General features: G+C 43.7%; 1 protein-coding gene across 7 annotated transcripts in view; it reads left to right on the forward strand.

The window, feature by feature from the left end:
* Window positions 1-17,203, forward strand: part of ADAD1 (adenosine deaminase domain containing 1) — a 245,787-nt gene that overhangs the window by 72,242 nt on the left and 156,342 nt on the right. For 4 of the 7 annotated variants that reach the window (XM_077279073.1, XM_077279069.1, XM_077279072.1 and 1 more), the window contains exon 3: window positions 15,593-15,781. The exons of the other annotated variants lie outside the window; for them this stretch is intronic. In XM_077279073.1, the coding sequence (XP_077135188.1) occupies window positions 15,593-15,781 (189 nt within the window). The remainder of the gene's footprint in view (window positions 1-15,592; window positions 15,782-17,203) is intronic. 7 annotated transcript variants of the gene reach the window in all.

Here is a 17,203-nt window from a genome sequence, read left to right on the forward strand (position 1 = left end):
AAGTGTCTAGGCAATGTTGATTGTAGTCATGCCTTGACCTAAATACTCCACAATTTGTTGCTTCTCAGCAGCCGACACATCCTTTTTCTTTCCCATTTTGGCAAAAAATGTAGGCTGCTTAATAATGTGGAACGGCCTTCTTAAGTAGTATTGCCTTTATTTGGACACACCTGCCAAACAAATTTTCACAGGTATCTTCAATTGCTTTCAGTGATATAAAGAGCCCTGACACACATCACCATCAATGAGTTTAAATGACAAACAAAAAAATTCTAACCTTATCAGTCCTAAACTCTTTGTGCATAATAATTTGGAACACAGTGTACTGCGTGGCTGCTATATACTGCGTCGCCTGTGTTATATACTGCGTGGCTGCTATATACTACGTGTGCTGTGTTACATAGTATGTGGGCTGTTATATACTGTTTGGCCTGTGTTATATACTGCGTGGCCACTGTTATATATTGTGTGGCCTGTATTAACGCATCGGGTATTCTACAATATGTATGTATGTATATAGCAGCCACATAGTACATAGCACAGGCCACGTACTATTTGTCTGCTACAGTTAGGTCCATATATATTTGGACAGAGACAACATTTTTCCAATTTTGGTTATAAACATTACCACAATGAATTTTAAACAAAACAATTCAGATGCAGTTGAAGTTCAGACTTTCAGCTTTCATTTGAGGGTACCCACATTAAAATTGGATGAAGAGTTTAGGAGTTTCAACTCCTTAACATGTGCCACCCTGTTTTTAAAGGGACCAAAAGTAATTGGACAGATTCAATAGTTTTAAATAAAATGTTCATTTCTAGTACTTGGTTGAAAACCCTCTGTTGGCAATGACTGCCTGAAGTCTTGAACTCATGGACATCACCAGACGCTGTGTTTCCTCCTTTTTGATGCTCTGCCAGGCCTTCACTGCGGTGGTTTTCAGTTGCTGTTTGTTTGTGGGCCTTTCTGTCTGAAGTTTAGTCTTTAACAAGTGAAATGCATGCTCAATTGGGTTGAGATCAGGTGACTGACTTGGCCATTCAAGAATATTCCACTTCTTTGATTTAATAAACTCCTGGGTTGCTTTGGCTTTATGTTTTGGGTCATTGTCCATCTGTAGTATGAAACGACGACCAATCAGTTTGGCTGCATTTGGCTGCATCTGAGCACACAGTATGTCTCGGAATACCTCAGAATTCATTCGGCTGCTTCTGTCTTGTGTCACATCATCAATAAACACTAGTGACCCAGTGCCACTGGCAGCCATGCATGCCCAAGCCATCACACTGCCTCCGCCGTGTTTTACAGATGATGTGGTATGCTTTGGGTCATGAGCTGTACCACGCCTTTGCCATGCTTTTCTCTTTCCATCATTCTGGTAGAGGTTGATCTTGGTTTCATCTGTCCAAAGAATGTTCTTCCAGAACTGTGCTGGCTTTTTTAGATGTTTTTTAGCAAAGTTCAGTCTAGCCTTTTTATTCTTGATGCTTATGAGTGGCTTGCACCGTGCAGTGAACCCTCTGTATTTACTTTCATGCAGTCTTCTCTTTATGGTAGATTTGGATATTGATACGCCTACCTCCTGGAGGGTGTTGTTCACTTGGTTGGCTGTTGTGAATGGATTTCTCCTCACCATGGAGATTATTCTGCGAGTCTTCCGTGGGCGCCCAGGTCTTTTTGCATTGATGAGTTCACCAGTGCTTTCTTTCTTTCTCAGGATGTACCAAACTGTAGATTTTGCCACTCCTAATATTGTAGCAATTTCTCGGATGGGTTTTTTCTGTTTTCGCAGCTTAAGGATGGCTTGATTCACCTGCAAGGAGAGCTCCTTTGACCGCATGTTTACTTCACAGCAAAACCTTCCAAATGCAAACACCACACCTCAAATCAACTTCAGGCCCTTTATCTGCTTAATTGAGAATGACATAACGAAGGGATTGCCCACACCTGCCCATGAAATAGCCTTGGAGTCAATTGTCCAATTACTTTTGGTCCCTTTAAAAACAGGGTGGCACATGTTAAGGAGTTGAAACTCCTAAACCCTTCATCCGATTTTAATGTGGATACCCTCAAATGAAAGCTGAAAGTCTGAACTTCAACTGCATCTGAATTGTTTTGTTTAAAATTCATTGTGGTAATGTCTGTAACCAAAATTAGAAAAATGTTGTCTCTGTCCAAATATATATGGACCTAACTGTATATACTATATGGCTCCTATATACTACGTGGCCTGTGCTATATACTATGTGGCTGCTATATACATACACGTGGCCTGTGCTATATACTATGTGGCTGCTATATACATACATGCATATTCTAGAATACCCGATGCATTAGAATCGGGCCACCATCTAGTCTCTAATACAAGTCTATGAGAAAAACGGATCTGGCGGCATTAGGCACCGGATTCATTTTTTTTTCCAAAATTTTACTTATTGCGACTGATAGCAAAAAATTGATGTGTGAAAGGGGCCTTACTGTAACGTTTCTTCCCTGGCACTCGTCCTTGTGATACTGATGCGGCACACACATGCCACACATGTGCCGCAAGTATTACACGAACACTGACCTCTCCGGTTCCGGATATACCAGGACGTGTGAAAGAGGCCTTATATCGGGTTTTTGTGTCTGGCTGCTGTCACACGCTAAAATACGCTTTTTATTGCAAAAAATAGTTTTTGCATCACAACATTTTGAGAGCTATATTTTCTCCTTCGCCTCATTGGGGGACACAGACTGTGGGTGTTATGCTGCCGCTAGGAGGCTGGCACTAAGTATAAGGCTATGTGCACACGTAAGAAAAGAGGTGCAGAATTTTCTGCACAAAATCTGCATCTCCTGGCAGAATCCGCAGCTGCGTTTTTTATGCGTTTTTAGCGCAGATTTTATTTCTATAATGGAGGGGTGCAGAAATGCTGCAGAACTGCACAAAAGTAGTGACATGCACTTCTTTGAAATCTGCAGCGTTTCTGCGCAGATTTTTCTGCACAATGTGCACAGCTTTTTTTTTTCACATTGATTTACATTGTACTGTAAATCACAGTGCAGTTCTGCAGCGTTTCTGCTGCAGATCTGCACCAATTCTGCACTAAATCTGCATCGTGTGCACATACCCTTACAAAGAAAGTTAACTCCTCCCCTACAGTATACACCCTCCTGCTGGCTAGAACACCACAGACAGGACAGTGTACTGGTCCAAAAATAGTGAATACGAACTTTATTACATGTTAATACAAATTACAATGGTCAAAAAGTGACAGCAAAAGCTTAAATTGGCAAACACACCTAAACTGCCTAATGGGGGACAGAGCGGTACAGGCATCATGAAAAAAAGTAATAAATAACTACTCCAGTAAACAAAGTGCATATAAACAGATGTCCATCAACATACAAGAGCAGTACCATATAATATCTACCTAATACTCAACAGGTGTATACAGCATAATTACATAGACAAGGCATATATGCTAAAATAACATACCAACTTGATAGAGATGAACAGTGCTGCACCACGTCGTCCCCACCCTCCCGACGCGTGTTTCGGATCAACCTTCCTCAAGGGGGGCGTCAGAGAACCAGTTCTTGCTTAGTGTCTGTAGGAGGCACACGGACGGGTCTGCTATTCAGACCAAAAACTCTTTTTATTATTTTACTTTTTACATTTTTTATTTTATTTTTTACAATGGAGGGGTGACAGATCCTTTCAAAGCTCCGATCTCCCCGAACCACCAACAGGCGAGCACGGAGAGTGCAGCCTCTCCGTATCCTCTCCTGCGACGTGGAATGCCACACCTGAGCTGATTCTTAGGGGTGACGGGTCCTTTCAAGCAGGGCTGTGGAGTCGGAGTTAGTTTTGGTCGGAGTCGGTAGAAATGTACCGACTCCAGCTTTAAAAAAAATGTATTAATATTTCATAATTGAACTTTCATATGAATTTTATAAATGTTACTCAAATATATATGTTCTATCAAACTATGAACAACAGTGATAAGCAGTTCTGGTGGAGATAGAGACATTTCTTACTTCTTGTGTGTCACTGTTCTCCACTGCCCTTATCTAATCTTCTACTTGGTTAACCTCATGGTGCCCCAACCCCCCTACTTACAATGTATGAAACTGAAAGTGAAAATGTGTTGCAAATTCTTAGTAGTAAAGCTCCTCCTCTAGATGTTTACTAGGTGTGCATCTTCCAAGCATCTCACAGCTGCTACTCAGAAGAGGAAGACTGTCAGAACTATTATCCTTTCAACAAACTTTGCATCAGTTAACTGTGAGTACATGAGGAATAACAGTATTACTGACCACTATATCAGTTGTACGACCTGGCAATTTTGTACAATTGTTTTTAGGAAAAACAATTGTCATTTGGATTGTGAATGCAGAATTAAAAACCTGAGAATATCAAAGAAGCGTCACATTAAATCAGCTGTATTTGAACATTTCACCATCACTCAAGATAGAAAACATTATGTCTGTCAGTGTATGACAAATGATCCAGACGAAAGCAAATGCTGTGAAGCCAAGATGGGTGCATATTCAGGCAAAGATAAAAATGCTCTTACCAGAGCTTCTAATCTAAAGAGACATTTACAGCGCTTTCATCCAGAAATACTGAAAGCAGTGGATGAGAAAGACTGCATCCAAACCAATGAACCAGTGCCCAGCTCTTCCAGCCAAACAAAGGAGCAGAGAACTTTGCAGCCATCAGTTGCAAGATATTTTGTCAGTGACAAAGTTACTGTGACAATGACAGTAGATACATTTAAAAAACAGATCATAGAGCTTGTAAAGGATAGTGTGCCTATTTCATTATTTTCACGACCAGCTTTTATGTGTCTGAATGGGGAAATGGCCCGCAAGCTTGGTGTTTCTCTGGAGAGAGAGAGTATTAGAAAATTAGTAATCGAAGAAGCTTTTAAACAAAAGGAAGAACTTAAAAAAACTGTCAAGGGACTCTTTCTGTTTCTTTAAAATGGATGCCTGCATACGTCACAGAGTGAACTATTTTGCCATCAATGTCCAATTTGTTTGTGACAAAAATGAAATAGTTACCAAGACATTGGCAGTAAAGGACACCAAAGCTCATCACACCAGTGAGTTTCTCCAGGTCTTGGTGGAAAAGGTTCTGCAAGACTATGAACTTAAAAAAAGAGCAAGTTCTTTCTGTCGTAACTGACAATGCTTCAAATATGATAAGTACTATTAAGCTAATGAATGAGAGTAATGATGGTGACCAGCAGCTAGAAGAACATTCTGGGTCCACAGACACAGAAATGTTTGAAATAGAGGAACACAGTATTGTAATTGAGGAGCAAACTGAAGTTGCTTCAGATGAACAGCAACATGATAGTTTATGTATTCGTAGAGACATGGACCCGTAGAAGCGCCTTTGCGCGAAACGGCCGTCGTCTGTCTTGTCTCTGCATGCTCCCACTCCCTTCTCATGCCTTAGCCTGTATCGTGCCACGTTTGGAATGACTTGTCATGTAGAATAAAGGACATTTACACAGTTGAAGAATTCGGGTGAGTGCTGCATTTTTTTTGTCTCTACGCATACATATGGATTGCCTACTTCATTTGCAAAGCACCTCCCTATCTTCAGTGGAAGCTTAGTCCGTCTAGCCTTCAGGATTCAATCCCGCAGCTGGGGTAATTTATGACAGCTCCTTCAGTGCCGGTCAATTGTTTCTCTTTTGCGTGAACATGATAGTTTAGATGATCTTGTTGAAACTGTGTCAATACGTTCTTTCATTCATCACATGCGCTGTGTTGTGCATACGCTACAGCTGGCTATAAGAGACAGTCTGCAAGAAGGACAAGCTGCTGCACTGATTGGCAAGGTGAGAAAATTGGCTACTGTTGCCAGAACCCCTAAATTTGACTCAATTTTGAAGAGACGTGCTGGAAAAGGGGCAATTATTGATCAAGCCACACGATGGGACAGTACTTACTTAATGATTCAGCGCTTGGTTGAACGGAAAACCTTTCTTGTAGACATCGCTAACCCTCAACTGACGCTAAATGAAAGTCTGGAATCAGGTGACTGAGCTGGCAAAATTGCTAGAGCACCCATTTACAGTGACCAAAAAATTACAAGCAGAGGACTTAACTCCAGGTATTTTCTTAAAGGAGTGGAAGAACCTGATGTTTCGCCTGTCCCAAAGAGGAGGGTTAATTGCAAGTGGCATTGCTACATCAATGAAATGGAGAGAGGAGCTACTATTACAAAATAACATTCTTTTGGCAGCTGTTTATGTAGACCCAATACATCGGATTCTTCTAGATGATCAACAGCTAACTAAAGGAAAAGAAGCTCTGTTTGAAATAGCAGTAAGGATGAAAGGGTTGCAGAACAGTCAGGAGGAACAAGAAGAATTTGGTCCTCCTGCCACATCTTCACCCTCATCAACTGATGAAGAATTTAATTTCGAAAAATATTTGGATCACAAGGACCGTGCAAAGCGTTCCCGCATAGAAGAAGAGTCATCCCCATCAAAGCACACAGCCAGTACATTTCAGCAGAATTTTTCATGTGCACTAAAAGAAATTGAGAAATTTGACCGTTCATCAAAAATAACAGTGCAACAAGCGATTCCTCTGTATCCTGACATTGTCAGAGATGTTGCCCGAGTGGTTACTGCTTTGCCACCAACCAAAGTTAGTGTAGAGAGGTTGTTCTCTGCTCTCAAAATAATTAATTACATCAGATTTGAGGGCATCCATGAAGGAGGATCTGACAGAGGCAATACTTTTTCTGAGGACTAATTTATAGATTTCTTCTTATTAACTGCATAACAGTGTTTATTGCATATTTACTTACAAGAGTTTAAAAAAGTTTATAAAAGTTATTTGCTATATTCTAATTGTATTCTAATAAATATAGTTTTTGCTCTAAGTGGTCTGAAAAAGCCCTGCTTTCAAGGGCACTGATCTGCCCACACCTTTAACAGACGAGCACATGGAGTGTCACCTCCATGTACCCTCTTCCCCAGCCAGGCTTATTGCTGGACATTCAGCCCTGTCTCATCCTCGGGGATTAAACCCTTGGATGTACAGAGGCCCACCTAGTGGTGTCCGAGCAGCCCACACTGCACCACCACTGTTGAAAGCGGATGGTACAAGGAGGGGGACGGTCCCTCTCCACCTCCCTATGAAGGATGGAGGGTTCCTGCACCGTCCAAAAATCAACGGCACCTGACCTGCAACAGAGCGGTCGCGCTCTGCAGCTCCTCACAGCGGGCTCCCCTGACATTCGATCGGTGAATGACAAGGGTCGGGTTCGGTACGAGGGCTCCTGATGCACTGCGGATACCCAGCGGACATGCGCCGGCCACTTGTTCGTGTGCGCTCAGCCGGCTCCGCCCCCTCTCTTCCTGCTCCCGGTGTCCACAACTTTTCTCCCCGGCTTCGGCCTGAGGTAGACCGCAAGTTGGAAGCTCTGCCCACTCCCTCAGCGCTTTTTTCTCTTTTCCCGGCGTCCATTCTCAGGCTTCTGGCTGCGCTCTGCAGACTGGGCTCCAGCAGCGGGAGGATTCTTTCCATCCAGGCACAGGACAGGGGTAAGAGCTGCACTGTGATCCTGGGCATCATTTTTTCCCATTGGCCACTTTCCCCATAGTACATTCTGGGCATTACCCTTCTCATTGGGCGCATTCAGCAGAGCCAGAACATACGGGGGTACTCTGTCTAATAAAACTCATACCGTATTTTTTGCCACATGCACCTCTGGTCAGTCCTTGCTATCCCGGGGACAGAGTAATTACTCTGTGAAGGATAAGGAGCCCTCCACCGTTACAGATCCTAGCGCACCTAGTCCCACTGAGTGAGTTTTGTTACTGCTGCAGTCCAGGGCCTCACTGACTAAAGCGATTGAGCCCTTCCGGGACCCCTCGACAAGTCGAGGCATCTGCCTGCCTGTCTAACAAGGTCCTTCTTCTACACGGGAATCGTTGGCCTACACGGGCTGATCTGAGGCACAGAATACTAGGACGGATAGAAAACATACTCATAGTATCTCTCTCGGGGCCTCCTGCACCTCGGCGTCCGTAAGCTTCACTTCTCGCTCCCCGTCACCCACGGGTTTGCAGCGACCAGGACTCTGAGTGGAAGTCTGACAATTCTCTTGATCAGAACTCACCTGAGAATCAAGTGATGGTAGATAATCTCGTTGAAGCCGCCAACCAAACCCTGAAGGTGGCCGAATCTCTTTTCCAGCTAACGCGGTATCCTTTAACAGGATTAAACATTTGCATAAGATGTTCACCAACCATCCTGAATTTCAGGACATTATTCAGCGGCACAGAAAGAACGCTTCACAGGACAGAAGCCTCTGGTTTTCCAGGATCTGCATTTGCCAGTTTTTTTCCTGAAAACGGTGGACTCTTTTATTGAGACCGTCATCCGCACTCTGTAGGTTGACAAGGACTCTGGTTCTACTCTGGATCACGCACTGTCCTTCAAAAGGACTAAATTCCCTCATAGAACATTTTTCAGTCACCCGAATAGGGAGTGTCCGGATAAGCGATGCACTGCATAGGATGCCATGCCTGGACTGATTTTTAGAGGCGAAGGGTCCCTTAAAGGGCACTGATCTTCCCACACCATTAACAGACGAGCACATGGAGTGTCGCCAAAGACAGCAGCGACAGCAAGAGATAGTTTATCCTGAACTGCTGGATGCAGCTGCGCATTCTACCACCCGGCAGTTTTTCCGGGTCAGCGCTCTACCCTTCCTTAGCCGCCGCATTGGTAGCTAAAGCAATCGGTTCCTGTTGTGAATTCTGCTCTTGGGCTCCCTCCGGTGGTTATAAGTGGTAGCGCTGCTTTCTCTGGATCGCAGCATTCATCAGGTGTGTCCACTTTTTGCAATTCTGACTGGGCTATTTAGTCTTGCTTGACCCTTTAGTCAGTGCCAGTTGTCCATTGTTCCTGGAGGATTCACATCCCTGCCTGGTCTCTCCTGCTTTGCTGTTCATTTCATCAAAGATAAGTTCTGGCCTTGATTTTTGCAGTCCACATGCTGTGGGCCTTATTGTTCAGTTCTTTTCCATGTTTTGTCTTGTCCAGCTTGGTCTGTATAAGGATTTGTTTAGCCAAGCTGGTATCTCTGGAGATGCAGATATACCCTCCATGCCTTTAGTTAGATGTGGAGATTTTGTATTTTCTGTGGTGGATATTTTCTAGTGTTTTAATACTGACCGCATAGTACTCTGTCCTATCCTTTCTATTTAGCTAGAAGTGGCCTCCTTTGCTAAATTCTGATTTCAGTCTGCGTATGTTATTTCCCTCTCCTCTCACAGTCAATATTTGTGGGGGGGCTGTCTATCCTTTGGGGATTTTCTCTGAGGCAAGATAGTTTTCCCTTTTCTATCTCTAGGGGTATTTAGTCCTCCGGCTGTGTCGAGATGTCCAGGGAGTGTTAGGTACATTCCACGGCTACTTCTAGTTGCGGGTTAGGTTCAGGGTCTGAGGTCAGTACAGGTACCACCTTCTCCAGAGTACGTCCCATGCTGCTCCTAGGCCACCAGATCATAACAGGTTCCTGGTCGGGGACCTTAACTACTTCGATTCAGAACCGTAACCTTCTCCTGCAGACAGTACAAGTGGCCAATCAAATCTCTTGAGTGGGAGACTAAGTGGATGCGGCTAGTTGCTCGGCGCTGTCCGCAGCAAATGCCATTACATTCAGAAGGGCATTATGGCTCAGATGATGGAAAGCGGACTCTGTCCAAAAAAGTCTGAAATTACTCTCTTACCAGAGTGGTCGGTTATTCGATAAAAAGTTGGAACCAATCCAGGCGGGCCCGTTATTTCTTCCCAAGACAGGCTAGACCTCAAGGATCTAGGTTCCAAATAAAAGGACGGGAAAAGTAAGACCAATCCTGGACCTCAAACTTCTAACAAGTTTGTCAAGGCCCACCATTTTCGGAGGGGGTCCTTCCATTTAGTCATTACCTCAATGGAAAAAGGGTGGAGTTGCTGGCATCCACCGACATTTGGGCTGCTTACCTCCACTTTCTGATAGTTTTCCACCTCGCCAAAAATTCCTGCGCTTCGCCATTCAGGAAAAGCATTGTCCACGATTTTGCCTTTAGGCCTTGCTACTGCTCCGAGTGTTCTCAAGAGTCATGGTGGCCATCATGTCCATGTCACACTCTTGGGGCGTAGTCATCCTGCCCTTTCCGGACTAATTTCTAATCAAGGGACCGTCCTTCCAGGACTGTGCTGAGTCCGTCTGTATCACTTGCGATACCCTTTTTCGCCTGGGCTGGCTGATAAACTTAAGCAAGTCTTCCCCATTTTCATCCCAGTGGATATCCTTTTTGAGGATGGATCCTGGACCCTTCCAGAGGGTTGCTGTTGCAAGGCCTTGGCCCTCCAACAGGGAGCTTGTGCACTTTGTCACTCTTCCCCTCATTCCATCCGATTTGCTATAAGGGTTCTGGGAAAAATGGTGGCGGCAATGGAAGCAATCACCTTTGCTCAGCTTGGCTCTGGGTCAGACAGGCTCTCAGATGATGGACTCTGAGCTCCTCCCTCAACTTCCGGTTTAACGGTTAGTAGTGACTACCAATTCCAGTCTTCTGGGCTGGGGAGCGTCACCACACTGCTCAAAGCCGCCGGTCAACTCGGGAACTCCCTATCAATGTTTCTGGAGATTCGAGCGCTAGCTGTATAGCAGTTCCACTGTCTTCTGGCGGGGTTACCCAATCTGAATTCAATCAGATAGTGTCGCGGCGTACATCAATCATTAAGGGGGGTACCCGCAGTCGGGCGGCTATGGCCGAGGTCGCTCAGATTCTCTGGTGGCAGAGATCAATCACTCGGTGATCTCGGCAGTGCAAGAAAACTGAGTGGCAGACTTCCTCAGCTGCCAAGGTCTTGCCTCTGGCAAGTGGGAACTTCATCCGGAAGTCTTCCAAAAGATCTGCTTTTGCTAGGGAACTCCGGATGTAGATCAGATGGCATTCAGACAGAATGCCAAAGCACTTGTTCATAGTTCGGTCTCGAGATCCAAAAGCCATCGCAGTGCATGCTCTGGTTCTCTGTAGTGCCAGTTCCGCTTCCCCTCTTTCGCCATTTCTGAGAGTCTTTAAAAAGCGGAAACGGTCCCACTATTCTCGGGCGATCCGGACTGACCATGTCAGGCATTGTTTGCGGAGCTAGTACAATTTGTCGCTGTCTGTCTCTGGCGATTGTCAGATTGTCCAGATCTGCTCTACAGGGACCGTTATGTCACTAGATGCCAGGGGTCCCATGTTTCTCAACTTGGCTGTTGAATCCTGGGTTCTGACCCAGGCGGGACAATCACAACATCAGCGACTAGTGCTTGTAAGCCCGCCTCAGTACGCATTTTGTTTGGGGCAGGGATCTCGGATGCCTTCCCCATTTTTAGTTTCAAATCAATGTGGGTTCAGGCCGGGCGCTTGGCTTGCCGAAAGTCCAGATTTTGGCCTTCTCGGTCTTATTGCAACAAAATGGCAACTAAGGACTTTCACACAGGGAGTTTCACATGAGGTACTTCCCTATCGCATACTGCTAGATCTTGGTGACCTTAAAGGGAACCTGTCACCTGAATTTGGCGGGACAGGTTTGCGGTCATATGGGCGGGGTTTTCGGGTGTTTGATTCACCCTTTACTTACCCGCTGGCTGCTTGCTGGCCGCAATATTGGAGTGAAATTCATGCTGTGTCCTCCGTAGTACACGTCTGCGCAAGGCAATCTTGCCTTGCGCACGGGCAGTATGCTTTGCCCATCTGCGGGCAAAGCCGAAAAGCATTAGTGCGCATGCGCCGGCACACTATGTCCCGGAACACAGCGAAATACTTCCGGGACATAGTGCGCCGGCGCATGCGCACTAATGTCCCGGAAGTATTTCGCTGTGTTCCGGGACATAGTGTGCCGGCGCATGCGCACTAATGCTTTTCGGCTTTGCCCGCAGTTGGGCAAAGCATACTGCGCGTGCGCAAGGCAAGATTGCCTTGCGCAGGCTTGTACTACGGAGGACACAGCATGAACTTCACTCCAATATTGCGGCCAGCATGCAGCAAGCGGGTAAGCAAAGGGTGAATCAAACACCCGAAAACCCCGCCCATATGACCACAAACCTGTGCCGCCAAATTCAGGTGACAGGTTCCCTTTAACTGATGCTGGGGGTCTTACAAGAGACTCCTTTTGATCCATTTCATGATGTTGCTAACTTTACTGTCATGGATGTTCGCCTTTTTTCGTGGCGGTCACATCATTCAGGCGAGTTTTCAGAGCTAGCCACTCTAATACTTAATGTCAGCCTTCTAGTGGCAGCAGCATAACACCCACGGTCTGTGTACCCCAATGATTGGCTCGGAGAAAAGGATTTTACGGTGAGTACACAAAAATCCTTATTTTTCCATATTTTGGCGCGCAGTCATGTGAGGTCTTGTTTTTTGCGGGACGAGTTGACGTTTTTATTGGTACCGTTTTCTGTCATGACATTTTTTGATCGCTTTCTATTCTGATTTTTGGGAGGCAGAATGAACAAAAAACATCAATTCATGAATTTCTTTTGGGGATGGAGGGGTTTTGCCGTTCCGTGTGTGGTAAAATTGATAAGGCAGTTTTATTCTTCGGGTCAGGGCAATTACAGCGATACCTCATTTATATCTTTTTTTATGTTTTGGCACTTTAAAATAATTAAAACTATTTTATAGAAAAAATAAAAACAACTTTTTGCATCTGAGAGCTATAACTTTTTTATTTTTCTGTTGATGGAGCTGTACAGTGGTTTGTTTTTTGCGCGGGACAAGATGATGTTTTCAGCAGTACCATGTTTATTTATATCTGTCTTTTTGATCGTGTATTATTCCACTTTTTGTTCGACGGTATGATAAAGCATTGTTTTTGCCCTTTTTTATGGCATTCACTAAAGGGGTTAACTAGTGGGACAGATTTATAGGTCTGGTTGTTGCGGACGCGGCGATACCAAATATGTGTACTTTTGTTTTTCATTCAAATATTTATTTTTTAGAGCTAGAATGTACATTATTTATTTTTTTTATACATTTTTCAAACTTTTTTTTTTACTTAGTCCCACTATGGGACAATCTTTTTTTGCAGTCTGATGGCTTCTGTAACATGGAGATGAAGCAGCATCTGCATGCTTATAGAAACTGTCAGCCTTCGAATGATCAGCAATTTTCCTAGCTCTGGTGACCCGGTTGTTGGCTGTGTAGCATAGCGCCTACTAGGTGTCTTGGGGGACACTCGCTTGGCATGGGAATAACGCACTAGGGCACGGTTTTCTATCAAAAACACAGTCTCTTAGGTTTATTTCACACAACATAAACCACATCCACAGGAACTTAGTAACAGCTTGAACAGTATCTGGACATATTCAACTTTACCACAGTTTGTCTCTGACCCCGGTCAGCATTACACACAGTTTTCAGACCGTTACCCGTTGGCAACCTTCACGGGTTCCTGGACACCTTTTGGCCTCCGAGGTGCCCCAGACACAATGTCTCTCTCTCTTTCACTCTGACCCCGGTCAGTACAACACAGATCTCCATCCGTTACCTGTGGGTGCCACACAGGTTCTCGAATACCTCTCTTCCTTAGAGGCCTGCAGACATTCACACTCTGTCTTTCCTTTTCTCTGACCCCGGTCAGTACAACACAAATCTCCATTCATTACCTGCCATGGCTGCACAGGTTCTCGGATACCTCTCCTCCTCAGAGGCATCCTTCCGACATTCTCACTCTGACCCCGGTCAGTACAACACGGATCTCCATCCGTTCCACAGTCTGGTCTGTGCGAGGTCCAGAGCCCCCGCCATGTGCTCTTCAGGGAGCCGACACTCCCAACACATGGAGCTCTCTCCAGGGCCTTCCAGCACAGACCATTCAGATCCACACTCAGAGCCCTTGTGACCATCCCTCAGTCACATTATATAGTCCCAACCACTCCCACAGGTGGGAGCGTGCATGTGTGGCTAGTTTGTCCCGCCCATCTCACACAACTAGCCTAGTAAATCTCCCTTACAACTACACTATAGATATACACACTCCCGAGGGACTACAGGTCCCAGAACAACAACATTACATCAGACTTACCACGCAGACTCCCTCTGCAACACACATCGGCCATTCACAACACTGCTAGTCACTGTTTCACCACGATTATAACAACAGATATGCCTCCATGCATATCCCAAGGAGCACACACAGCGCCCCCTAGCTGCCACAGGGGTCACTACACCACAGCTGTCAGAATCGGCTGACAACCGGCGGCGATCGCCAGCGCACCTGATGATGTAATGATCCGTCCATGGTCACATAGACCCAGGGCACATGGACAGATCATTACGTCCATTGTCTGAAATGGATTAAAAACCTAACCATGTTTGCTGGACACAACAACTTTATCCCTGTTTGGTGTGTTCCTTAGTTTTCATGATGCTGTTTGATCCCTAATCTTTTCAAACAAACCCCTGAGGCTTTCACAGAACAGCTGTAGTTATACTGAGAATAGAATAAAGGTATACTCAAATTTACTAATTATATGACTTCTAGAGGTATTTGGTCATTCAGGATTTTCATTTTGGGGTATCTGACTTCAAAGGGCTAAATACAAATGCTTGTCACGATTTTCATATTTATATTCTTAAAATAATTAAACCATGTAGCATTTCTCTTACATTTCACAAATACTTGCTACTTTTTGTTGGTATAACACATAAAATACCAATAAAAAAATGTGGAAAGCCTGTAAGGGGTATGAATACTTTTTCAAAGCACACTGTATTTATTCAAATATTTTCACAAAATAATAATATTTTTACAGTGTATTTAGTAGTTGGGTGCAAATAATATTGACTACAGCTGTGTAATCATTCAGTAAAAATTATTTATTTTTATGTCTTTTATATTCTGTCAGGTTCAAGTTTAGCTTTATCTTATTTTTATTTTCAAGAGTAGACCTGCTTTCTCCATGTACTTACGAGTTAAAGAGGTACTCTGGGGAGATAGGAAAAAATTCTGTACAGTCCCTGCGTTCATAAACTATAAAGATGCTCAGTGCCCTTCTATTATCTTCTGAACACTTGTAATTCAGTGTGACAGGAGCTGCAGGCCCCTCTGTCTTGGAAAATGGGTCACCCAAGATTGTGAAGCTCCCTATTGCAACAGCCAGTGCGAGAAGAGAGGGGTCTGGCCTGCTTCTGGGTTTTAATGGCAGCAGCCAGCCCCCTGATGTGTCCTTCACTGTAGCATGTAACGAGAGGGTGAGTCCTTCCCACCCTTCTCCCTTGAGTACCCCTTTAAGAACTGCTGGGAATAATCACACGGCTGTATTACGTGGACAGGGATCGCAATGCTCGGACTTTCTGGTGGTTCTCTCGACCTAAGCGTGACCACTGCATAGAAATTCATGTTGTCACTCTCTGGTCAGGAGAGCTGTCGGCCATTCCGAACATTGCTTGCGATCCTCGTAAGAATTAAACGGTTGTGCGAATTTTCCCATAAACATTCACTCTTCCTCCCTTTCCATTGTCTTGATATTCTAGTCTCTCACACCTGTGTTACTTCTCACTCTTGCATAACCAATTTATCCAGGGAACTATCCTGAGCCATTTTTGGCAGAGATGATTCTACATCCACCAAAATTGTCATTGGCACCTAAAAAAATTCCGAAAGAGTTCATTATGAAGTATAAACTTGGCGAATTTAATTCAGTTTCTGCTTTACACCAATTTGCACAAATGCAGCGAATGGAACTTGAGCTTAAAGAGACCGTAACCACAGGTGAGAATTAATTGCAAGTTTAAATCTTTAGACAATATGATTTTTTTTATGTATTCTTGTGTAGTTAGTGTAGGATGTGTTGTACAATTTTGGCCAAAAGTGTGAATTCTTAACACAAATTTTGTTTTTCACAAAGTTCAGTGCTTCAGTGTTTTTTAGATTATTTTTCTAGCCAGATGTTTCTATGTTTAATTCCTTCACCCAGAAGCCTGTTTTCACCTTACTGACTAGGTCAAATTTTACATTTCTTACCAGTGTGACTTTATGCAGAAATAACTATGGAACACTTAAATGGATCCTAATGATTCTGAGGTTGTGTTTTGTTTTGTTTTTGTGTGTGACACCTTGAACTTCATATTAGTAGTAAATTTAGGTCATTTTTTATGCTTATTTGTGAAAATATCAGAACTTTGGTAAAAATGTCTCGATTTTTAAACTTCTAAATTTTATGATCTTAAACGAGAGAGTGATATCACACAAAATAGTTAATAACATTTACAACAGGTCTACTTTACATCAACATCATTGTTGAAACATTTTTTTGTTTTTCTTAGTAAGAATAGTTTAAGATTATCATCCATTTTTTTTAGGAGCCACGTCATGTATAAAGATACTTTGAGGGACCTATGTGACAGAAAATACCCAAAAGTGACACCATTTTAAAAACTGCATCCCTTAAAGTCCTCAAAACCACATTCAAAAAGTTTATTTTCCCCCGCATTTTTTGTAGCCCCAGTTTTTTTTATTTTCATAAGGAGAAAATGAATCCCCAAAGTTTGTTATACAATTTCTCCTGAGTACACAGGCAGTATGTGTTGGGAAACTACTGTTTGGGCACGGCAGTGTTCGGAAGGGAAGGATCACGGTTTGACTTTTGGAATACTAAATTGGCTGTAATTTACAGCGGATGCCATGTCATCTTTGAAGACTTCCTGATGTGTTTAAAACCGTGGCAGTGACCCTATTTTGGAAACGAGATCCTTCAAGGAATGTATCTAGACGTTGGTGAGCACCTTGAACCCACATATGCTTCACAGAATTTTACAACGTTGAACTGTGAACATGGAAAACAATTAGATTGGGACCTTAAGGTGCCAAAATAAAAGAACCCCACCCCATAAGTGACCCTATATTGGAATTAATATAAGGTCTTCCTAGTGTGTAAATTTTATAATGGTGGCATGTGCGAGTTTTGTACATCAGATTGGCATTGGTGTTGTGTAGAGTGCATCAGGTTGGCATACTTAAGTTGTATATAGAGTGCATCCAGTCATGCAATAAATTAGTCAGAATTAATTTTATTAGTCCAGGGATTGGTGGAAACATTCATTTATGCACAGACCAGGTTTGTTGGTGCATGTGTCACACTGAAAAATTGTATCCTTTCTTTTCCCCCCTTCTGTAACAGACTTTGCATTTTTC

The sequence above is a fragment of the Ranitomeya variabilis genome, chromosome 1 (genome assembly GCF_051348905.1).
Source record: "Ranitomeya variabilis isolate aRanVar5 chromosome 1, aRanVar5.hap1, whole genome shotgun sequence".
Taxonomy (NCBI): Eukaryota; Metazoa; Chordata; class Amphibia; order Anura; family Dendrobatidae; genus Ranitomeya; species Ranitomeya variabilis.